General features: G+C 39.1%; 1 protein-coding gene across 10 annotated transcripts in view; it reads right to left on the bottom strand.

Annotated features, from left to right (window-relative positions):
• The window catches only part of CEP112 (centrosomal protein 112), a 504,767-nt gene that overhangs the window by 271,505 nt on the left and 211,490 nt on the right, over nt 1-21,772 (bottom strand). For all 10 annotated transcript variants that reach the window (XR_011493899.1, XM_014847643.3, XM_070483475.1 and 7 more), the window contains one exon: nt 19,742-19,849. Coding sequence is in view for 9 of the 10 variants with exons in the window: in XM_014847643.3 (XP_014703129.2) it covers nt 19,742-19,849 (108 nt within the window). In the remaining variant the exon portion in view is untranslated. The remainder of the gene's footprint in view (nt 1-19,741; nt 19,850-21,772) is intronic.

Genomic DNA, 21,772 nt, shown 5'->3' with positions numbered 1-21,772 from the left:
GGCAACTTCTAGATGTATGAACCCTTTCTGGTTTTCGCCTAGGTTTCTTCACTGTCAGCATCTTCTGGCAGGTGTGTCTTCTCCTGATAAACGGTAGAGTCCAGGAGAAATACCCTAATGTTCTAGGAACATCTTAATGATGGTATTCATAACCACAAAGACCACTGTCAAGGTGGATCTGTGTTTAAATTCAAGGTTTCACTGGTCCTTAGCCCACTCCATGTAAGTAAATGTTCAAAAAATTTCTCTGGGGGTCGGCCCAGTGGTGTAGTGGTTGGGTTCATGCACTCCGCTTTGGTGGTCTGGGGTTCACAGGTTCGGATCCTGGGCACAGACCTGGCACTGCTCGTCAAGCCACGTTACAGTGGCATCCCACATAAAATAGAGGAACTCCGGCACAAACGTTAACTCAGCAACAATATTCTTCAAGCATAAAGAGGAAGACTGGCAACAGATGTTAGCTCAGGGCCAATCTTCCCCACGGGGAAAAAAAAAAATGTTCTTTGGATTTTCCAGTTCAGTCCTTCACTTGTGGATGTGAAGGTGAACATGTGAAGGATGTCAAAGGCGAACATGAAGCAGCATATCTTCTTTACCTTGGACCACCGGATACTTTTGGTTGACCAACAATAATGTCTAATGGAGCTAATGATGACCAGGAGGTGGTAAATCATGCAAAATGTGGAGAATGCAAAAGCAGACAGCATCCACAATGATGAATGCTGAATGGTCAAAGAGGTCTCTGAGTCTAAGTGGTCCAGAATCCATAACACATGCTACAGAGGGAAGAGGACACACTATAACCAAGAAACTGCTTAATTAAGGCCAGCTAAAGAGCTCCCTGTAATATGGGAGGAAAAGATTCAAGTTCCCTAATCCAAAAGCACTGAGCTGTGGGCCAGATAACTGTACTGGGTATGTGCCCACTCTACATGTATTAAAACAGATTGGCATGTCTTTCAGGAACAAGGGAAGTGATTAGCTCTCACATGCAAGCATCTGGTAGCATCCGGAAGTCCCCTGAGATGCTGGGCTTGCTGGCTTGGGGGTTGGGGGTTGTGGGTTGTGCATTGGGTGAGAAAATGGCTTTATTGCCTAGGAACTACTAGGTTGACTCGCATGAAATTGTCATTTTTGTATGTCAAAATAGAAGATGAATAGGGGTCCTACTCCATCCACTATGCTACCCCCCATACACACTGATCATGAAGTTCAAGACAAGTTTTGAAGTTCTGAAGTCCCTGAGGGCATAGCCATCCACCACAGACTAAATCATTTTGCCATCTGTTGCTGATGTGCTCATTCTGAGGCTTCAGGTAAGCGTCCAAGGGCAGGAGCTCATTCCAGGCCTGAGAAAGACCAAGACAGAAGCACTAGATAGCCAAGTCTCTGGGGTGCTGGCATACATATTTTAATTCTGGTAACCATTTTAGAGTGAAATTAGTGCTAGCAAATGAGGCCTGAACACCTTTTAATAATCTTATAAACAAAAAGACAAAGGAAATGGAAGAAGTCGTTACTTCTTAATACACAACACATAGAAGCCCAACACATCTCAGTAACACACCTCAACATCAGAAATTCCAAAATCAGAAATATAAACTATAGAAGATGGTAGAACGCATCCAACAAGTTAAAAAGGAGGATTTATGGACAAAATACTGACTAAAATAACCTCAAATGTAACCAAATTAAAAAAATCTGTATTCTACAAGCCTTGGCATAAGAAGGGTTAAAGCTGTCAACAGTAGGGAGAGGGGCCCTCCGTCTTCTCTGGCTGAGAAGGAGGAAGTGGAGGACGTCCAGTTAGGAGCTCTAGTAGATCTGCCCTACGACTCAGTGGTAACTGCTCTACAGACTATGAAAGTTGAAGAGTCTGGAGAGATGGAGAGCCTACCCAGTACGACGTTCATCTTAACCCATGAATCCTCGCTATCACACCCTGATAGGCGGTTACAGCTGCTGCTGGAACAGTTTTAGCAATAAGGTAATAACTGTATTCCAACCTATGCCTCATACTGAACACACCTGGCACTGGAACTTCTGGGTAAAGATAGCTAAAAACTGTGAAAAGAACAAAACCAATGCTAAAAAAAAAAAAAAAAACCTTCACTGGCAGCAACCAAACAAGAAAAGAGGGATATCATCTTGGCCACAAATTTCAAACGGTGGTAGTCAAGGAAAGAAAGAGAAGATTCTAACATGATTTGGTGAGACATACTATTCTGTCCCCACCCCACCCCCACCCCCAGAGGCAGAACTGCTGAGTTGAAATAGCACTGAGGAATATCTTCTAATACCTCAATTTTGGAGAGAAATAGACTGCAGAGCAATCATTCCCTTTTCCCTATCCTACCTAGGTGAGGGACATGGAGGGTGATTATATGGAGTAGAAATGGCTGCTGGAAAGAGAGGAATAAAACTGGGAAAGTAAAAAATTGGGGCTGATTCTCCCTAATAGAAGCATAGGCTTCAAAGCTCCAATAAAAAAAGAAAAAACCCAGGGCCTCACCCATGGTGTAGTGGCTAAGTCCAGCACACTCCACTTTGGTGACCCCAGCTCACAGGTTTGGATCCTGGGAGCGACCTAGACCACTCGTCAAGCCATGCTGTGGCAGCAACCCATGTACAAAATAGAGGAAGGCTGGCACAGATATTAGCTCAGGGCTAATCTTCCTCACCAGAAAATAAAGAAAAAACCTTCCAATAGAGAGAGCAAATTCTGGTGTTGGACATTAATAAAATGTTAAAAGACATAGCAGATATCAGTTTCTCTAACAAAAAGTTGCTGAGAGCCCCAGCTAAATTTTCCTTCTCCATCTTTATCCTAATCTCAAGCTGTAGCAAAGGAAATGAAACAAAATACCTATGCCCTCAAACTGAAACTCTGAGGAAGACAGACAGGCTGAAAATAAAGGCAGAGAAGGAGTCAAAGAGAATTCATGCATGCTACATCAAAACAAACAGTAGATGTGGACAGAGCTGCCCACTTTAAGCCCAAGCAAGAAAAAGGAAAAAAGTATCTAGATAACTGTAAAAAATATTATATCAGGTAAAAACTAACTTATCAAAAAATGTGGAGTGGGGGAAGGATGGAAGGGCCATTATTCTGGAGGGGAGCAAAACATACCTTGAAAATTAGAAACAATTAGAGTGATAGGAAAACTTAATAAGAACATGAGTGCAATGAAAGAATAACTCAAAGACAAGAAGATAAAACAACAGAATTAACCAAAGATCAAAATAACCCCATCACAAAATTAATTCTAAATTAGAAATGGCAATGAGTTGAATAAACGTGGTTGAAAATCAAATCACTAACACAGACAAAAGATTTGAAATAATCATAGTAAAAAAGCCCATGAAGGAGACAGAAAATAATGTAGAGAGAAAATAGAAAGAAACCCCATGAATACTGGATATGGTATCAGAAAATTTCCCTGAAATGAATGAAGAGTTGAATGTGTATATCAAAAAAGCACACTGTAGGGGCCAGCCTGTGGCATAGCGGTTAAATTCACACACTCTGCTTTGGTGGCCTGGGGTTCACAGGTTTGGATCCCCAGCATGGACCTACACACCACTCATCAAGCCATGCTGTGGCAGCATCCCACATATAAAATAGAGGAAGATGGGCAGAGATGTTAGCTCAGGGCTAATCTTCCTTAGTAAAAAGAGGAAGATTGGCAGTGGATGTTAGCTCAGGGCCAATCTTTCTCACATGCGCACACACACAAAGTCCTGGTGGTCAGCATATAACTGATTTACATAACAAACTCACTCTATATAACTATGAGAATTATGGTGATAGAACAGAATATAAATGTTATAAATCTCAACAACGTATCAATGATACTATAATTGACAAAATAGAGTGGTAGGGATGAGTGGAAGGAAGTATAAGCATGTTAATTTTATTTTTTTATAGTAGGGAGTAAACCAATGCTCTCAAAACTGAACCATAAAATTTAAAAATGACTCTAACCTCCATGCATTTTTAATATTTATTTTTGAATGTTCTAAGTAATCATATCTCATAAGGTAAAGAAATATTTTTCTAAACTTCAGAAATTCCTTAAGTTTCCCTTGTTTCTTTATTTCAGCTCATTTCATATAAAATTAAATATTTTAATAAAAGTGGCAAATATAGCATAGTCCCATTTCTAAAAAATTGTTTTTGTTTATATATCTACTTATCCTTCTATTTATCTATCTCTGATAGAAATTTCTGGAATGATACTCATACAAGATTAACAATAGTCATTTCTGGAAAATAAGATCTTACTAGAATTTTTGCTTTTCTCTTTGTGTGCCATTACCATGTCAAATGGCAACAGATCCCTTTAGAGGAATATTTACTTGTCATAGCATCACAAGAGCCATTATCAAGGGACATGGTCTCCCTTCAAACACACAGGTTCTGGGTCTGTGAACTGTGAACTTAGATCTGGAAATGTGATGAAGGACCATGGTTTTCCACTGAAGCAGAGAACTGTCTAAAGTGTACTTGCCAGCCCTTGACATTTTTCTTGATGTTGCACAAATAGTACTCTCATTGGCCTCTGTCTATCTTATCCCTCAGAACAACATGTTCTATTCACTGTCACCACAGATCCCTACAGGGCAAGACACCTTGATCCCCATTCTAGCCTTGCTGCCCATTACAGGAATCACTTCTACCTTCCTTCTGACATTTCAGTGCCCTACCTGGAGTCTGCCATTTTGGAGCTCTACCACCCTAGTGAAAGGAGGCAGCCTAGTTCCATAGCAGGGTCTCCTATACCCTGGCATAGAGGCAGCCCCCAGAGCTGTTCAATGACATTGACGCCCCCACCGTCAGTGCATTCCTCAGGACCTTAGTGAAGGCAGTATCTTCCAGGCCCTCCCATGGGGTAGGTTATCTGGTGTAAGGTAACAAAATGACCCCAATATTCTCATTTTCCTGAGACTTTGACCTCTTCCTCAATATGATGTCAAGGCAGTTCTGGCATCTCCACGTTGGATCAGTGTCACTAGAGGAGTGGGGAAGACCACTCACCACCCAGTAAAATCCACCTATCGTAAAGGTGCTACATTTTTTAAAAAGAGAGAGAGTCAGGTCAAATATTGTGAACAATTATATACATCAGACTAATAATAGTTCAAGGGTCAATTTGCTTTAAAGTCTTGGCCATTAAAAGACAAGGATTTTTCTATATGGCCTGCCAGGTAATACTTCCTTATCATCCCACATCCCACTCAAGAGCTCCCTGTGGAAAATTTTTGCTTCTTGATTGTGAAATTTAGTACTACTTGTATATAGTAGACAAGACTCATGGCATTAAGATCCCCACTAAAAGACAGGTTCATCAAGCCCTGTTTTTTTCCACTTAATGAGATATGGACTTATCATCAGGTTATGTCTCTGAGCAGTTCCCTATTTGCACTGCAAAATAACACATTTGAAATGTCAAAATAAGTTACCAAAGTCTCTAGAGTTCCAGAAATTTAGCACCAGAGGGACAGAGTCTACTGTAAAGTTAGCACCATTTCACTAGACTGACCTTGTGTCCTTCCTAAAAGATGTTGGAAGCTTTTTTTTTCATTGCAGTTGTATAACGGAAAACGTGCTACTGGACATTCCATTGCATGAGAGATAAAGACTCCCTTAAAGATAAATTTAAGGACATAAACAACTTTCTCGGAGTCTTTGCAGTCAGAGTAAAAAACACATTTTAGCACAGAAAATACCACAGTATGGTCTGACGTTCTGAACAACATCTTAATAGAAACAGGCACCACAAAAATAGTAAAACTTCAGCAGTATGTCAAGAGCAGAAATAGAATTTGTCATCTGTGGGTGACCATGTGGTTCCAGGGTTAGATGTTTGCTAGAACGAAAAGAGCCATCCATGAAATCTGTCAATCAACAGGTCAGTTTAGCCATGCAACTTCTCTTTATTTAAAAGTTTAATATTATCATTCTAACTGCTTCAGAGATGGAACAAGGGCCTGCCGGCAACTGTGTGTCTTCATTCCTTTTCCTCTCAGTCAACCGTCGACAGCCGGCGACAAATGCCTGCTGAAGCTCAGGATCTACCGAGGACTGACGGCCGGAAGCACGACAGGATCCTGAAGGCAAGCTGAGAAATGACACACGTGCTGGAAGCAAGGACCGGTCTCTGCGGTTCTCTCTCCTTTTTAACACGCTTACAGGTGCCAGGTAAGTAAGTATTATGAAGCTTTTAAAACTTTTGAAAAATTAGCTACTATTTTTTATCTGCCAAATCTCAATTAAAACCCAGGAAGGATTCAGAGTCAAATGCTTCACGAAGATTTTTCTTCATGGTTTAATGATGGTCAATTCAAGCCACTCGAATTGAGACAATTCGTTAACTGAGAATACACCCTCGTAGACAGAGTTCAACATTTTTGGGAAAAACATGTCTTGACTGTATATTTTAATTTTGGTTTATTTTACTTTATGTCTGTTTTTCAAATACATTCAGTTCATTGTAGTCTAGTACATCACTGCTGTTGAATGAACACAAAACATAAAAATCATCAGTTTCCCAGTTAGCGTGAAATTTAGAAGAACAAACAGACCAACCAGGTAATGAACTCCTCCAGTATAAGACTGTCTTTACCTTCTTTGTACTTTCCTCCCGTCACCTACTGCAATGCTACATAACTGTTCATAATTTTGAATGGAACGTGGCATTCAGGAGCAATAAAAAAGCAGAATCAGAAGTAGTCGGAGGAGAACTACTTCCTCTTCCTTATCCAAACTGACTTGCCTACCTGCGTAGTCTCTGCCGGTCCTATGCTTGAAAGGGTTGGCTGGCCCTGCTGCTGTCTCCGGCGAGGCCCTCCATCTGTGCCCTGGATTCTATCCCCATGGCCTAATCGAGCATGTTGCTCTCACAATTATCCCATCACTCTCTGCGTCATCAACATTTTCTTCTCCATTGGATCATTCTCAATCAACAAATATGTTTTTTACTGGACCTCATTTTTTAAAAACTTCCCCTTGACCCTACATACCCCTGCAGCTACCACCCCATTTCTCTGCTCCTCTTCTTTCAAAATTCCTCAAAAGGGTTGCTCACGTTCCATTCTCTCTCCACCCATATCATTTAGGCTTTTGTTCCCACATTCTACTGAAACAGGTCTTGTCGAGGTGGCTAAAGACCTTCTTGCCAAATCCAATGGTCAGTTCTCAGCCTCCATCTAACTTCCCCTCTTGGCAGTACCTGAAACAACTGGTTACTCACTTCCTCCTTCCTGAAACACTTACTGCACATGGCTTACAGGAAATCACACCTTCTTGCTTTTTCCTTCTACCCCTCTGACTGCTCCTTCTCAGTCTCCTTGGCTATTTCCTCCACCTCTTCCCCATCTAACTATTGGTGTGTCCCTGGGCTCAGTCGTGTGACTTCCTTTCTTTCCTCTCTCTACTCATGTGTCAGTGTCTGCCACCACCTTCACCTGGTTGCTCAGCTGGAAGACTTCTGAGTCATGTTGGAGTTCCCTCATCCCCTCACCCTCCACTTCATATCCATTAACAAGTCCTGCAAGTCCTGCCTGCAAAATATATCCCAAATCCGACTACTTGCCATTACCCACCCCTGACTCCTACCTGGTCCAAGCCCCGGTAATCTCTTGCCAGACTACTGCAGTCATCTCCTAACCAGCCTCCCTGCCTCCTCTCCTGCCTCCACTGCGATCAATGCTCCACACAGCAGCTAGAGAAATCTTTTTAAGACGCAAACCAGATCTGGCTCAAGGGCTTCAATGGCTTCCCATCACACTCAGAGTAAAACCTGAAGTCCCGACCACAGTCTCTAGAACTAGACACAGCCTGCCCCCTGCTCACCCCCACTCCTGCCACTCTCTCCCTAGCTCACTGCGTTCCAGCCACACATCAACCCATTCCCTCTGCCTGAAATGTTCTTTCCTCACCTCAGATTTTTGTATGGTTTCCTCCTTCACTTCATTCAGGTTTTTAATTTAAATATCACTTCTACAGAGTCTTCATTGACGTTATCTAAAATAACACCTTATACGAAACCACCACCTCATATAAAATAACCCCTTCACTCACAAAGCAGGATACTGCTTTATTTCATAGCAATCATCATTACCTTACCTTACACTGTATTTTGAGAGAAAGAGTGTGTGTGTGTGTGTGTGTGTGTGATGGTGGTGTTGTCTACTCTACCATAAGGGCAGAGACTCTATTTTGTTCACTGCCATATCCTAAGCACCTGGAACAGTGTTTAGCACAAAGCAGTTGCTCAATAAACATGTGTTAAATAACGAATCATTGGAAAGATATTATTTCTATTCTAGATTGTTAAGGCATCTAGAGAATGAGAACCATCACTTAGTCATATCACTATCTAGGAAACATGTTTACAATGAAGACTGACTAACACAAAACAATACACACTTCATATTACAGTTATTGAAAAGAACTGTGTTCATCTTTTCCCTCCGAATTCTTACTTGAGATAAAGTTGCCATTTGTTTTAACCTAGATGAGAAAAATTCCAAGCCAGAAAAAAAAAGAGGAAGAGGAGGCCCAGCCTTGAGTACCTTTCACCAAGTATCAAAGCCCATTCTATAAACCCAGGCCTCCAACACTTGGCCTGGACCCATGGGTCCAGGCTCTGCAGCTTTACGGCCTGGGTCTCTGATCCTGGCAGCTGAATGTGCAGGAAGCTGGCAGTTCGCCTGTTGCCCGTAGGAGCAATCTGTACCTGTGGCATGGCTGCATTCCTTGGATTAGGTGAGTATGGGAAGAAATAATCTGAAAGACTTGGCGCATCACTGGATCAGGGACTGCATTTGTCTTGATGACAACTGAGGAGCAGAGTGGCTGATATGTAGTTGAGGATCAAAAATTATTTATTACAAACTGGAAAAGGAAAGTCAAGCCAAAAGACTTTAAAAAGAGTACAATAAGGTGAGCAAGAAGAACAAGACAAAGAACAGGAGCATACGAGGTACACAGAGAAGTGGACTCACATTTAGAAATCAATAAACCATATGAACATCCATTTTGAAGATTCATGGTCATTAACCTCACCTGGGACTTCAATGCCAAAAAGAAATTTTACCAAATTTTTCTAGTCAGATCAGTCATGCCATCACTAAAATAATTTCAAACAATTCCCACTGCCAGAGGCTCTCCTGTTCAAATAATTCCTCTAGTCTCAGCAAACGGCCTTGCCTCCTATCTCACAGAGAAAAGCCCCCAGTAACAAGAACGTCCTCATTTTCCTACTGCAGATCTACACACCTCTGTGCACCTGTCCTCCCCGCCTCTTCCCACTCGTCACAGCAGATGCCTGCCCCTCCTCTCTGAGGCCAGCACCGCCACCTGTGCCGGGGGTCCTAGCCACACATCTCCAACTTCCTGGGAACCTCTCCCAGGGAATATCTCCCCTCTGTTTTCTTTGTCTCTTGCTTTCTACTGTATCCTTTTCCAGTTGAGACTAAATAGTCAAATTTCTACAAGGTCTGATTTTAGGCTACATTACCTAAAAAATCTAGATAACTAAAAACTAAAATATTTACAAAGGCAAAATTGGGAACCGCATGCTATCTGCTTTTTAAATATCTCAAGTGATCTTAAAATTCCCCAATCTGGTATCTTTCTGTCTTATCTTTACTACTGTCTTTGCTACCAAAATATTTTAAGTTTCAGATAATGGTAACATGCAATGGGTTGGCCCCTCAGTGTTTTTCATCATCATCAACAATAAGTATCTATTCTTTCTGGAGAATTTGACCACTTGCTTATCTGTTGAACTGCATTTTCCTTTAAGGGCTTTGTAGTGAAAAGAAAAGATATAAAATATAAGATTAAAGAATGATATGATGGGATTGCCAAAAAAATCTCTATGGTTCAGGAAATCCTAGCATGCCTGATTTGTTGTTTCCAGTTTGAATGAGGTTTGTGAAAAGACAATTAGAATTGTCTTTTTGTTCCAGTGGGTTATACAGGAAAGAAACAGGAAATCTCGATGAAAGCTTGGGCTTTACAGGATATTTGTGTGAGGGTTTATCCCATGTGTTTGATGTTTTTCCCTCAGCATCTGCACACTTTATGCCTGCATTTTTGGCTAAAATATTTTAAAATACCACTTGGCTTTTTTTACTTCATTACAGTTCCTGGCATGATGCTTTCTATGTGGGAGGGGCTCAAAAATTAAAACTCAGTAAGGAAACTGAGGCCCAGAGGCACAAGTCATTCATTTCCTCTGGATGTGAATTCCCTCATTATAAAATGTGAGGATCAGACCGGATAAGTGCTTCTAAAACTTTTCCACCAAAGTACCCCCAGCAGCAGCAAAAATGAATAGTACCCCCTGGGGGATCTGAGGGCATAGCCTGAAGCAGCCTCTGCCAACTGGAAGTTTCTTTGAAATGTCCTATTTTATCTTAAAAATTCATGAGAACTTTGCATTTTACAAAACAGGGAAGTCTATGTTTGTTTTAATATGAGTATTATTTCAATAGTAAAACTACTTTGCTTTCCCACAAACTAGTCTCATGAATCCAACACTCCAGGAAACATGTCTGTAGCTTCACATACACCCTGGCAGTTGTCCACTAGCCTGGGGACCACCTACCCCAACTTGAGAAGCAAGGCCCTGGGTGATCAGCATCTAAATCCCCTTTCAGCGTGAAATGCCATCACCATTACATTTAAGATTTTACATTTTAGAGAAAAGTAAGGGAAATGAATAGGAAAGTTGTCACATTTGCACTTGAATGGCAACTGAGCAGGTAGGTGGAAGCCCTGAAATAAGGAAACCCAGCTAGACAGGTACGTCAGTCAATGAGTTGGTGGTGGAACCAGAGACATCTACACAGGAGACACGCAGAGGGGCTGAGGGTCTAATCAGGCAAAGGAACAGAGTCACGGAACGTTGGCTCTGGAAGGGCAGTGAGCTGTAGGACAGCCCCTCACAGGCACAGCCCCCTCCTCAGCGCTCCCGACAGCTGCTTCAACACGCTCAGGTTGGAAAATTACTTTCTCATAAGACAAACCTTTACACATCTGAATAATTCTTCAGGAAAGAACTACTTTGAAATGACTCAGAATATTCCTCACAGTGCCATCTACACACGGCTTCACTTTCTGCTCCTGGAGCTCCATGGGGAGTCCGTTTAGAGTGGAGGCCAAGAGCGCAGCTCGGCTTGAGGCTTTGATTCTATCACTTATCAACTGTGTGGGACCTTGGACCAGAAACTGAATTGGCTATGCTTCAGTTTCTACAACTAGAAGATGGGAATAATAAATAATGGTAACTGCCTCACAGATTACTGTGAAGATGGCTGAAGTCATGTAAAACGGGTAGAAACGGTACCTGGCCCAAAGTAGGTCCTACTCCCTGTTGGCTATTATGGTTACCATCACACAGACCAAGGGTAACATCTTCTGTATTACAGACCTTGAATTTAAAAATACATAGATATGCAATTCTCCTTAGTCTTGTCTTCTCTTGGCAAAATGTCCATATTCTTTTAAATATTCCCTCTGTCATAGCTCCAAACTGTTCTATAATTCTAGAAACTCCCCTTTGAACATGTTCAAGTTTGTTAGTGTCCTACTTAAAATGTGGTGAGCAGAATTGACTTATTCCTTATGTGACCCGATATGTAAACAATATACTGGGACGCCCTCTTTCACCGCTGTTATCCCATTGTCCCTGGCGTTTCTTTCTCTCTTCCTTGCCATCCCCATCTCCTATAGCCCCCTTCCCTGCCTCATATTTTTTGCAGATGATTTTCTAAACTGAAGCATGGACGTTTATATTCAACCTCAATAAATTTAATCTTCTTAATTTCAGCTGTTTAAAGCTTCAGAAAATGGATTTTCAAATCCTATTTGCCAACTCCTCCTCTGAACTCTAAGAAGCAGGAAACTTTACTTCTATATCATCATCCAGTGAGTGACACACAAATCTCACTAGTTGACACCAGTCCCCCAGAGATGGCCCTTTGAACTATCACCTAACCACATAAACGTACCAGTATCCAAACCATATTTTCCCATACTGCGTTCGTGAAGGACCTTGTCAGATGCAGTGAAGTCTGGATATATTACATCCACTTCTCTTTCCTTATCTACCAGGTGGCCACCCTGTTCAAAGAAGGAAATGAGCTTAATCGGCTTCATTTTAGTGCACTTGTGCTGGCTTGTAGGGACCACTACTGTACACCTATCCTTTCTCATGATAAACTTTCACAGTAAAAACCTTAACAATTTGCAGTGGCTGGGGGAATACTGTTCCAGTTAATAGAATTTTCCGCTGAAAAAAGGTTTAAAAAAGTTTGTATACTATCACATTGATAAATATTCTCCTAAAATCTACTAGCACATACTCCTGCCTTTATCTTTCCTTAGTTACCCCCTGGGATCTTCATTCTCAACATCAATTCTATTGAACAGGCCTATAGACACAGGAAGAATAAAAACGGGTGAAACCTGCACCAACCAGAGGGATCCTCGTGAGTTTTTTAAAATTCCTGTTATACATTTATATAACATTTACATCATTTATCTCTTTTTCATGAAATGAAATACAAAAGAAGTGATGCAAAAGTGTATGGTTTCTATTACTGGCATCAATTCCTTAAACAATTAGTCAATTTTCCTTATTAAGTATTTTTGACTAAGACTATAAAAGACAAAAATTTGGTAGAGTTTTTAATCTATCATTCTGAGAACAGCCTTTGAAGCTTAATATTCTTTCATATGAGTTTATATGAATGCCTTTTTACACTAAAAAAGTTACTGTCACATTAATAAAGACACTGTCACAACGTGGAAAGTCAGGGTGTAAAAGAAGAATCAACCATGATTCCATCATCCAAAAAGTAATCAACGTCATTGTTTGAATATTTCTGTGGATTTTCAAGGTTAAGGATAATTGGGCCAGAGGGTGTAAACATATTTTATGACTCTTGGTAGGCACTACCAAAATCCTTTCAAAAAAGGCTGCATTAATTTATAATGCCACTAGCAAAATATGAAAGTACCAATTTTACTAACCCTTTGCCATGTGTAGATGGTACATCATTGTTCATTCTGACTTCCACTTTTATTAACACCAGGGCAGAAGATGCTTCTACATGGTCTTCTACGTGACTCATTTCTTCTGTTTCTTTTCTTTACCAGGTCATTTATTAGGACATTAATGATTTTCTTATGATTTGTAATAATTACTTTATATGCTAATTATTTTGTTATAAATTTATTAATTTAATAAAATCACTCTTTGCCCACCATATTTGCTGCAAATATTGTTTTTCTAACTTATAACAATTTTTATTTAGTCAAATGTTAATTTTCTTCAGTGAATTTTCTAATGTGTTCAACTTTAAAAAGCCAGAATTGTACCAAAACAATCACAAAATAAATGCAAATCAGGAGAACTGACATTTTTCTTGTTTTTATTAGTGCTTCTAATACTGCTTTTAACCCCAAAATCACCTCAATTATACCTTGTAACTATAACATGTTAACAACCAACATTTCTTGCCCTTCCTTAATATTCTTATTTATATTTGATGAATTATTACCTCAGTTTCCCTTTTACTCCCAGTCCCCACTTACAGGCTCTACTTCTTGATAAAAGTTTCTATGTCTAGTTTCTGAAGTTAGTTTCCCAAGCAACCTCCATTCCAGTACTAAAGTTCTGGAGAACGTCCTCCACGGCTCTTTAGGGAAAGTGTGTTTCAGTGGAAATATATGTTTTTAAGTTGGTATATGTCAGAATGACTTTCAGTTGCCATCATCTATTAATCAGAAGTTAGGTACTTCATTCTTACATTACACCATTTGTTTTGAGATGCTGATAAAATAATTCTATTGCACTGGCTTTTGCAGTTAGAAAATCTGACGTTATCCATACTTTGGTGCCTTCAAAAATAAAATAATCAGCTAATGTTCTTTCATCTATGTCTTTTCTTATCTTTTAGGCTTTTCCTCTCAGGTAATTCTGTACTGCATATAAATTGTTTGAATTGATTTTGTATTTCATTAATGCAAATTTATTATCCACTTAAAATGCTATAGAATATAATATAAATGTTCTATATTTAATCTACTCTATTGTTTCTTAGCATTCATAACTTTAATGTTTTAATTATGCAAGTAATGTATGACACATGCTTATTGTGAAATTTTAAAGGAAAAAGTTTAAAGCATACAATGGAAGTCTCGATTTATCATAACTTTAACCCATAATTCAAAGCCCATTCCATAGACACGTGTAAACCTGTAGAATTTTAAAATGAAATTTACATATCTAACTATAAGATACAGACACATAAATGCTATAATTTGACATAAACGAGATCATAATACAAAAATTGTGCTGTGATGTACTGTATTCCCTGCTTAAAATTATGCCTCAGAAACCTGTGTATGTTGGCTCCTACGAAGTTCTATCAATGTCTTTAACATTGTCTTTAAGTACATAGTATTCCACAGTATAGATTTAGCATAATTTATTTAATCATTGGCTTTAACTTTTTTTCATTATTCCAAATAATCCTCCATGAACACATATCCTTTTTGCACATGCGTAAATATTTCTATGGGCTAGGTTCCAAGAAATGAAATTTTTGCATTAAAGACTATATTAATTAAATTTTTAATCAATAGAATACAGATAAATGATTTTAAAAATTAAAACTGTAATGATCTTACAATGAAAAGTAACAGGCCTTTGCCCCATCCCACTCTTTTTAACTATTTCTGCTTTCCTTCTTGTGGCACTTGTTCCATACCTCCACATAACATGTGTCTAGCTCTTTCTTAGTTTACCACATCGAGGCATTGTGTGCAGGCTTTCTACTATGGCACATGGGACTCAGCTCATTTACACTCCCTGGCCTCCTCCTTTCCACTCGTCTCAATATAGTTACGTCATTCTTCTCAGTTCCTCCACTGGTCAAACCTGTAACTTTAAGAACTATACGAAACCCTCCAAGTCTTATTTCATTACCTGAGCAGCACCTTAAAACCCCACTTCATAATACTGACACCTCAGTGCCCACCCTTCCCCCTTTCTGTCCTTACATCCCTTTCTCCCAATTCCATACCTATGTCACCCCTTACCTTCACTGTTACAATAGCAAGGATGAAAATCTTTAAGCTCTGTTCTGTAACCATAAATTAGTTCTGAAAGTTGAACACCAATAAATGATATCTAATTATTATGACTAGTATATACTGTTCATTGAAAAGCCCATTTTGCTAAGATTACATTTCTTTCTTTACTGGTCCAATGTCATAACACCTGTGCTGCTCGATGGAGACTATTTCTAGAATTAAGTTCCAACGTTTTCTCTTTTTTTTTACATTTTCTAATCATAATACGTGTAGTAAGTGGTTTTATGCTTACCCCTATTTGATGCTCTTCCTCGTGATGCCCCTTCCTGCAGGAGGATTCCACAGGCAGGGTCTCGTGACTTGCCTTGGCCAATGGGATGTGAGTGGGTGTACCACTGTACTTACTACTGAGTAAGCTTTAAGAATCAGCGTGTGTTCAGCGATTCCCCACCGCAATGTTCCAAATAGTTCATTTGGGAAACTGGACTCCAGATGACATGACATAGATCAGACTGTAGCCAACCCTCACAGGACATGTGGCATGGGCGAGAATAAACCTTTGTCGTTCCAAGCCACTGAGACTTGGGATCATGTTTACCAAAGCAAAACCAAGATATCCTCCTGCACTGCCTGGGAGGCCTCTGAACAGCTATCATTCCACCACTTTCCCCCACTGCTCTTCCAATTACTGGATCTCAAATCCTCATTTTCCTCCGTTTACTCTCTTGTTTTTCTAGAAAACATCCCTCGATAACTTCCTAAGAAAGGGCACATGGAAAGTAAACTTTGTGAGTCCAAGTCTGGGAGTTTCTTTGTGCTGCTCACATGATAGATAATTGGATTGGATAAGTCAATTGACTTTAGAATTTTGGAGGCATTCTCTTTGAGGATCTCCTTTTGCTGATTAAAAGTCTGAAATCAGTTTGATTCCTGTTCCTTTGTAGGTGGTCTGTTTTTTCTCTGAAATTTTTAGAGAGATTCAATTCATATGGCCGCAGAGAACAGGCCTATAACATAACTGTGTGAAGCAGTGTCTATAAAACACATAGAGAGAAAAACGTTCAGCGAATAGACAAGTACCAGCCTTACACAGAGAAGCGAACTGTTTCTCCACTTCAGTTGATGGCTGATACGGGAAAATGTGGGCCTATAGTTGCCAGATTTACTAACGTTGAAAGATAAGCCCAAAATTTGTATTTTTGTATAAAACCATGTATTTTTAAATGGTAAGAACTCATTCAAAAATTACTTTCAGAGGCCGGCCTGGTGGCGCAGCAGTTAAGTTCACATGGTCCACTTCAGCGGCCTGGGGTTCACCGGTTGAGATCCTGGGTGCGGACATGGCACCGCTTGGCACACCATGATGTGGTAGGCGTCCCACATATAAAGTAGAGGAAGATGGGTGTGGATGTTAGCTCAGGGCTAATCTTCCTCAGCAAAAAGAGGAGGATTGGCAGCAGTTAGCTCAGGGCTAATCTTCCTCAAAAAAAAAAAATTAATTTCAGAAACTCTGGGCTGGCAAACAAAAACAAGCTTGAGGGTCTGAAATCAGCAGTTTGCCACCTCCGGTTAGGACTTTCCTCTGTCCTTGGTGCATACACCACCACAGAGAGGTACTTGTCACCCCCACCTCCTGCAGCTCTGTGAAAATCTTCTGTGTCATTTCCTTAACGATTTCCTTTCCCCCCATTTCTCTGTTCTCATTCTTGGACTCCTAATCAGACAGCGATGTTCATCCTCTCTGGATGATTCGCTCAGCCTCTCACCTATTCTGTCTCTTGGCATTTTGTACTGTTTTCTGGGAGAGTCCCTCAAATTCGTTTGTGGTGAGGTTAAAAAGCAGTGTAGCAGAGCAGTTATGAGAAGGGTATTAGATCCAGAAAGCTTGGGTTTGAATTGTAGCTCTGCAGTAAGAGTGTGACCCTGGGCAAGGTATTTTTGTTCTCTGTTCCTCAGTTTCCTCAACTGTTCAACGGACATGATAATAATAGTACCTACCTCTATTGCTCTGTTTTCTACTCATTGATTTTTGCTGTTATGTTATTTTCTTCCTTCTGGTTGTTTTGGGCTTAATTTGATCATCTTTTTCTAGCTTTCTAAGGTAGAAGCTTAAATCATTGATTTGAGACCTTTCTTCTTTTCTAATATAAGCATATAATGCTATAAGTTTCCCTAAAAGCACCACGTTTTCAACATCTCATGAGTTTTGGTGTTGTGTTTACATTTTTGTTCAATTCAAATGTTTTCTTACATCCTTTGTGGTATGCATTCTTCATATTTACTACATAATAAAGTAATTTTAAAATGGTACCAAGGGTTATAAAAATTGGATATATCTTTTATATTTATGACTATTAAAAACCTTTTAATCAAAAGTATCTAAATCTTTCTGAAGGTATCAGAGAGATGTCATATAGAGAGCTTGGCAACTGGGAAAGACTCCCAGAGAAATCAGGAACTTGGACTTTCCTTAAGACTGTAAGCTATTTAGCTTGTGACCTGGAGCAAGTCATTTCACGACATAGTTTTAATAATGCATAGTCATAGAAGCCCAATTTTTTTAAGAAATAAAATACACACACACATAAAACCAAACAGGTGATAACAAGTGATGTTTTCATTGGTGATCACATTAAGGACACTGAAATTCCTACTTACTTTTTTTTTTTTGAGGAAGATTAGCCCTGAGCTAACTGCTGCCAATGCTCCTCTTTTTGCTGAGGAAGACTGGCCCTGAGCTAACATCCACGCCCATCTTCCTCTACTTTGTACGTGGGATGCCCACCACAGCAGGCGTGCCAAGCGGTGCCATGTCCACACCCGGGATCCGAACCGGTGAACCCCAGGCCGCCCAAGCAGAATGTGTGAATTTAACCACTGCGCCACCAGGCCGGCCCCCCTACTTTCTAATATACAGATAGTAGACAGATGTATATTGACCAAAACTAAAATCAATTCAATAATAATGAACTGTATTTCTATTATCAACTCAATCATAGAAACATAATGCAAGAGAAGTTGAAAGAAATATAAGAGAAAGTTTCTGCTCTCTTGTAGATTGTACTATGTTCTGGATAAAAACAGCTCTATATGATACCTTACAACACAAGAACTGATTTAAGTGTACAGAATAGTGAGATGATGAATGCTGAAATTTCAGAGGAAGAGGAAATGGGTGTGGGCTGAAAGGTCATGGAACATTTGATGGGAGGTTGAGGTGAGTCTTGAAGGATGGGCATGATTTGCTTAGAGAGAATGGAGCAGGACCATCCAGGTAGCGAAAATGACAAAGAAGGGCCAATTTTCCAACTTGTGTCTTTATAACTATTTTGCCTTTACATCGTTCCTATGAAAGTAACTCAGGGATTTTTACCAACATTTTAAGATTAAAACAACACCACCACAATAGTCCATAAGGTCACATGTCAGACCAGACTTCCTTTTCATGGAAGTCAAGTGAGCCATTAATTGCTATCACTTAGGAGAGGGGATAAAATTCAGTAATCACAAGGGATTAATGAGTTTTTGATGTAGTACCCACTTAATAAAGGATTAAAATGTAATAGTGAAAAACAATTATTCAGGTGTCCAGAAGAAAAAGGTTCAAATATCGTCTTTAGAAAAAATTTTCTTAATTAAGTGATTAAGCTAACATTTTTCTAGATGTGAAGAAAATAAAGCAAGCAAATTAGACAAACCAGCAAAAATTAATAGCCACCTTAAATGTTCCAAGAATCAGCTGGAATACATTTTTAAAAAGACAAAAATCAAAGCTGTTTTTATTAATAAATAAGAGGCAGAGTGTTGAGAACAAAATCTAAGCTCCTTAGGATACCGCACACGTCCTGGTCCTAGCCTGACTCTCCCCCGTCGCCTCCCACAGCTGGAACCTTCTGCTCCACACTCCTGTTACACCAGTCTTCATCGTCATTTTTGCTCCTTAAACACTCCCAGCTTGCACTCATCTCAGGATCTTTGAACTTGCTGTTCTCCCAGGCTGGAACACTATTCTTCCAGAGACTTCGTGGCTGGCTCCTCCCTAGTTTTCAAGATTCTCAGCACAAACGTCCACAGCTTAGAGGCTCCCTGACCACCTCTCAATGCTGGTAACTCACCTCTCGTCCGCCGCCCGGCAAGGTCTATGGACATATCATCTTTCCTTCTTTACAAATCACTCTTTGAAATTACTTCCTTTTTTATTTATTGGCTGACTGTCCACCAAAATGTAAGCTTCGTGAGAAAGAAACCTTGATGGTCCTGCTTACTACTCTGCCCAGTGTGGGCAACAGCGCTTGGTACACAGTAGGTACCCAAAACTACTTCTTAAATAAATGAGTAAGTCAAACTGATACTCTAACAGGAGTAGGAGAACTCAAGAATCACAATAAATGTTTTAATTAAACATTCAGATTAACAAACTGTCGGAATAGACTCCAGTGGAGAGTTAAAATTCTCTGTTTCTGGATTTTATTGAAAGAAATATTATTTTGAATATTTCAAATATATTGGGAATAACGTTCTTAGTCACACTGTCATCATGTAGAGATTTTGTGTTATAGATATATTTAAAGAGAGACTACACATGCATTAAAAAATTAAATGGCATCATAAAAGCGAAAGACTAACCTGCTGTTCATATCGTTGTTTGACATCTTCCAGCTGCCATAAAAACTCCTTTGATTGTTTCTCACGAAGAGACTTGGATCTAGTTAGATCTGCTTCCACTCTTTCCATCTATAAAATTTAAAAATCAAATATTAAATTTTTTAAACAAAAAATTGTATTCCATGTTTCAGTAATTTGTTCATTCATTAAAATGACGATTTTAAACACCTCACCTGCCCTAATGGTGAATAATGAAAAACTAATGAAATATACATCAATTTGTGTTTTTATATATTTTAATGGTTTTAACTCAGGGAAATAAAAATTGGAATATAATTGACTAAATTCTAACATTATAACAATACTGTAATGGAAATATAATTTTAAACATTCAAATACTTATTCAACAAGATTTTATTAAGGCCTTAGTATGCGCTGAATGGGAGAAAATATTTGCAAAACATGTATCTGAAAAGGGACTTTGTACCTAGAACATATAAAGAACTCTTTAACTCAATAATAAACAGGCAATTAAATTCAATTTTTAAATGGGCACTATTTGCAGATGACATGATTTTATATACAGAAAATCCTAAAGAATCCACAAAAAAACGATTAGAAATAATAAATAAATACAGTAAAATTGCAGGATACAAAATCAGCACACAAAAATCAGTTGCAATTCTACACACTAACAACAAAGCAGCAGAAAGAGAAATTAAGAATACAATCCCATTTACAATTCAACAAAAAGAATACAATACCTAGGACTAGATTTAACCAAAGAGGTGAAAGACCATGGTTGAAAGAAATTGAAGAAGACACAAAGAAATGGAAAGATATTCCATGCTCTTGGATTGAAAGAATTAACATAGTTAAAATGTCCATTCTTCCTAAAGCAATCTATAGATTCAACACAATCACTTTCAAAGTTTCAACAACATTTTTCACAGAAATGGAACAAAGAATCCTAAAATTTATATGGAACAAAAGACCCTAAATAGCCAAAGGAATCTTGAGAAAAAAGAACAAAGCAGAAAGTATCACACTCTCTGATTTCAAAATATTCTACAAAACTATAGCAAGCAAAACAGCATGGTACTGGCATAAAAACAGATACACAGATCAATGGAACAGAATCAAACGCCCAGAAATAACATCATACATCTGTGGACAGCTAATTTGCAACAAAGGAGCCAAGAACAGACAACGGAGAAAGGAAAGTCTCTTCAATAAATGGTGTTGGGAAAACTGGACAGCCACATGCAAAAGAATGAAAGGTGATCATTATCTTACACCACATACTAAATTAACTCAAAATGGATTAAAGACTTGAATGTAAGACCTGGAACCACTAAACTTCTAGAAGACAACACAGGCAGTACGCTCGTTGATGTCGGTCTTAGCAGCATTTATTCAAATACCATGTCTGACTAAGCAAGGGAAACAAAAGAAAAAATAAACAAATGGCACTACATCAAACTAAAAAGCTTCCGCCAGGCAAAGGACTAAATCAACTAAATGAAAAGAGAACATAACAATTGGGAGAAGCTATTTGCAAACCATATATCTGATAAGGGATTAATATCCAAAATATATAACTCATATATCTCAACAACAAAAACACTAACAACCCAATTAAAAAATGGGCAAAAGATCTGAACAGACATTTTTCCAAAGAAGATATACAGATGGCCAACAGGCACATGAAAAGATGTTCAACATTACTAACTATCAGGGAAATGCAAATCAAAACTACACAGAGATATCACTTCACGCCCGTCAGAATGGTTATAATGAAGAAGACAAGAAATAACAAGTGTTGGAGAGGATGTGGAGAAAAGGGAACCCTCACACACTGCTGGTGGGAATGCAAACTGGTGCAGCCACTATGGAAAACAGTACGGAAAAATTAAGAATAGAACTACCACATGATCCAGCTATTCCACTGCTGGGTATTTATCCAAAGAATATGAAAACACAAATGTCTAAAGATATATGCACCCCTATATTCACTGCAGCATTATTCACAATAGCCAAGACTTGGAAACA

This window comes from Equus asinus, chromosome 13 (assembly GCF_041296235.1).
Source record: "Equus asinus isolate D_3611 breed Donkey chromosome 13, EquAss-T2T_v2, whole genome shotgun sequence".
In the NCBI taxonomy this organism is placed as follows: domain Eukaryota; kingdom Metazoa; phylum Chordata; class Mammalia; order Perissodactyla; family Equidae; genus Equus; species Equus asinus.
The sequence above is the reverse complement of the archived record's forward strand: the minus strand, read 5'-3'. Positions and strand labels throughout refer to the sequence as shown.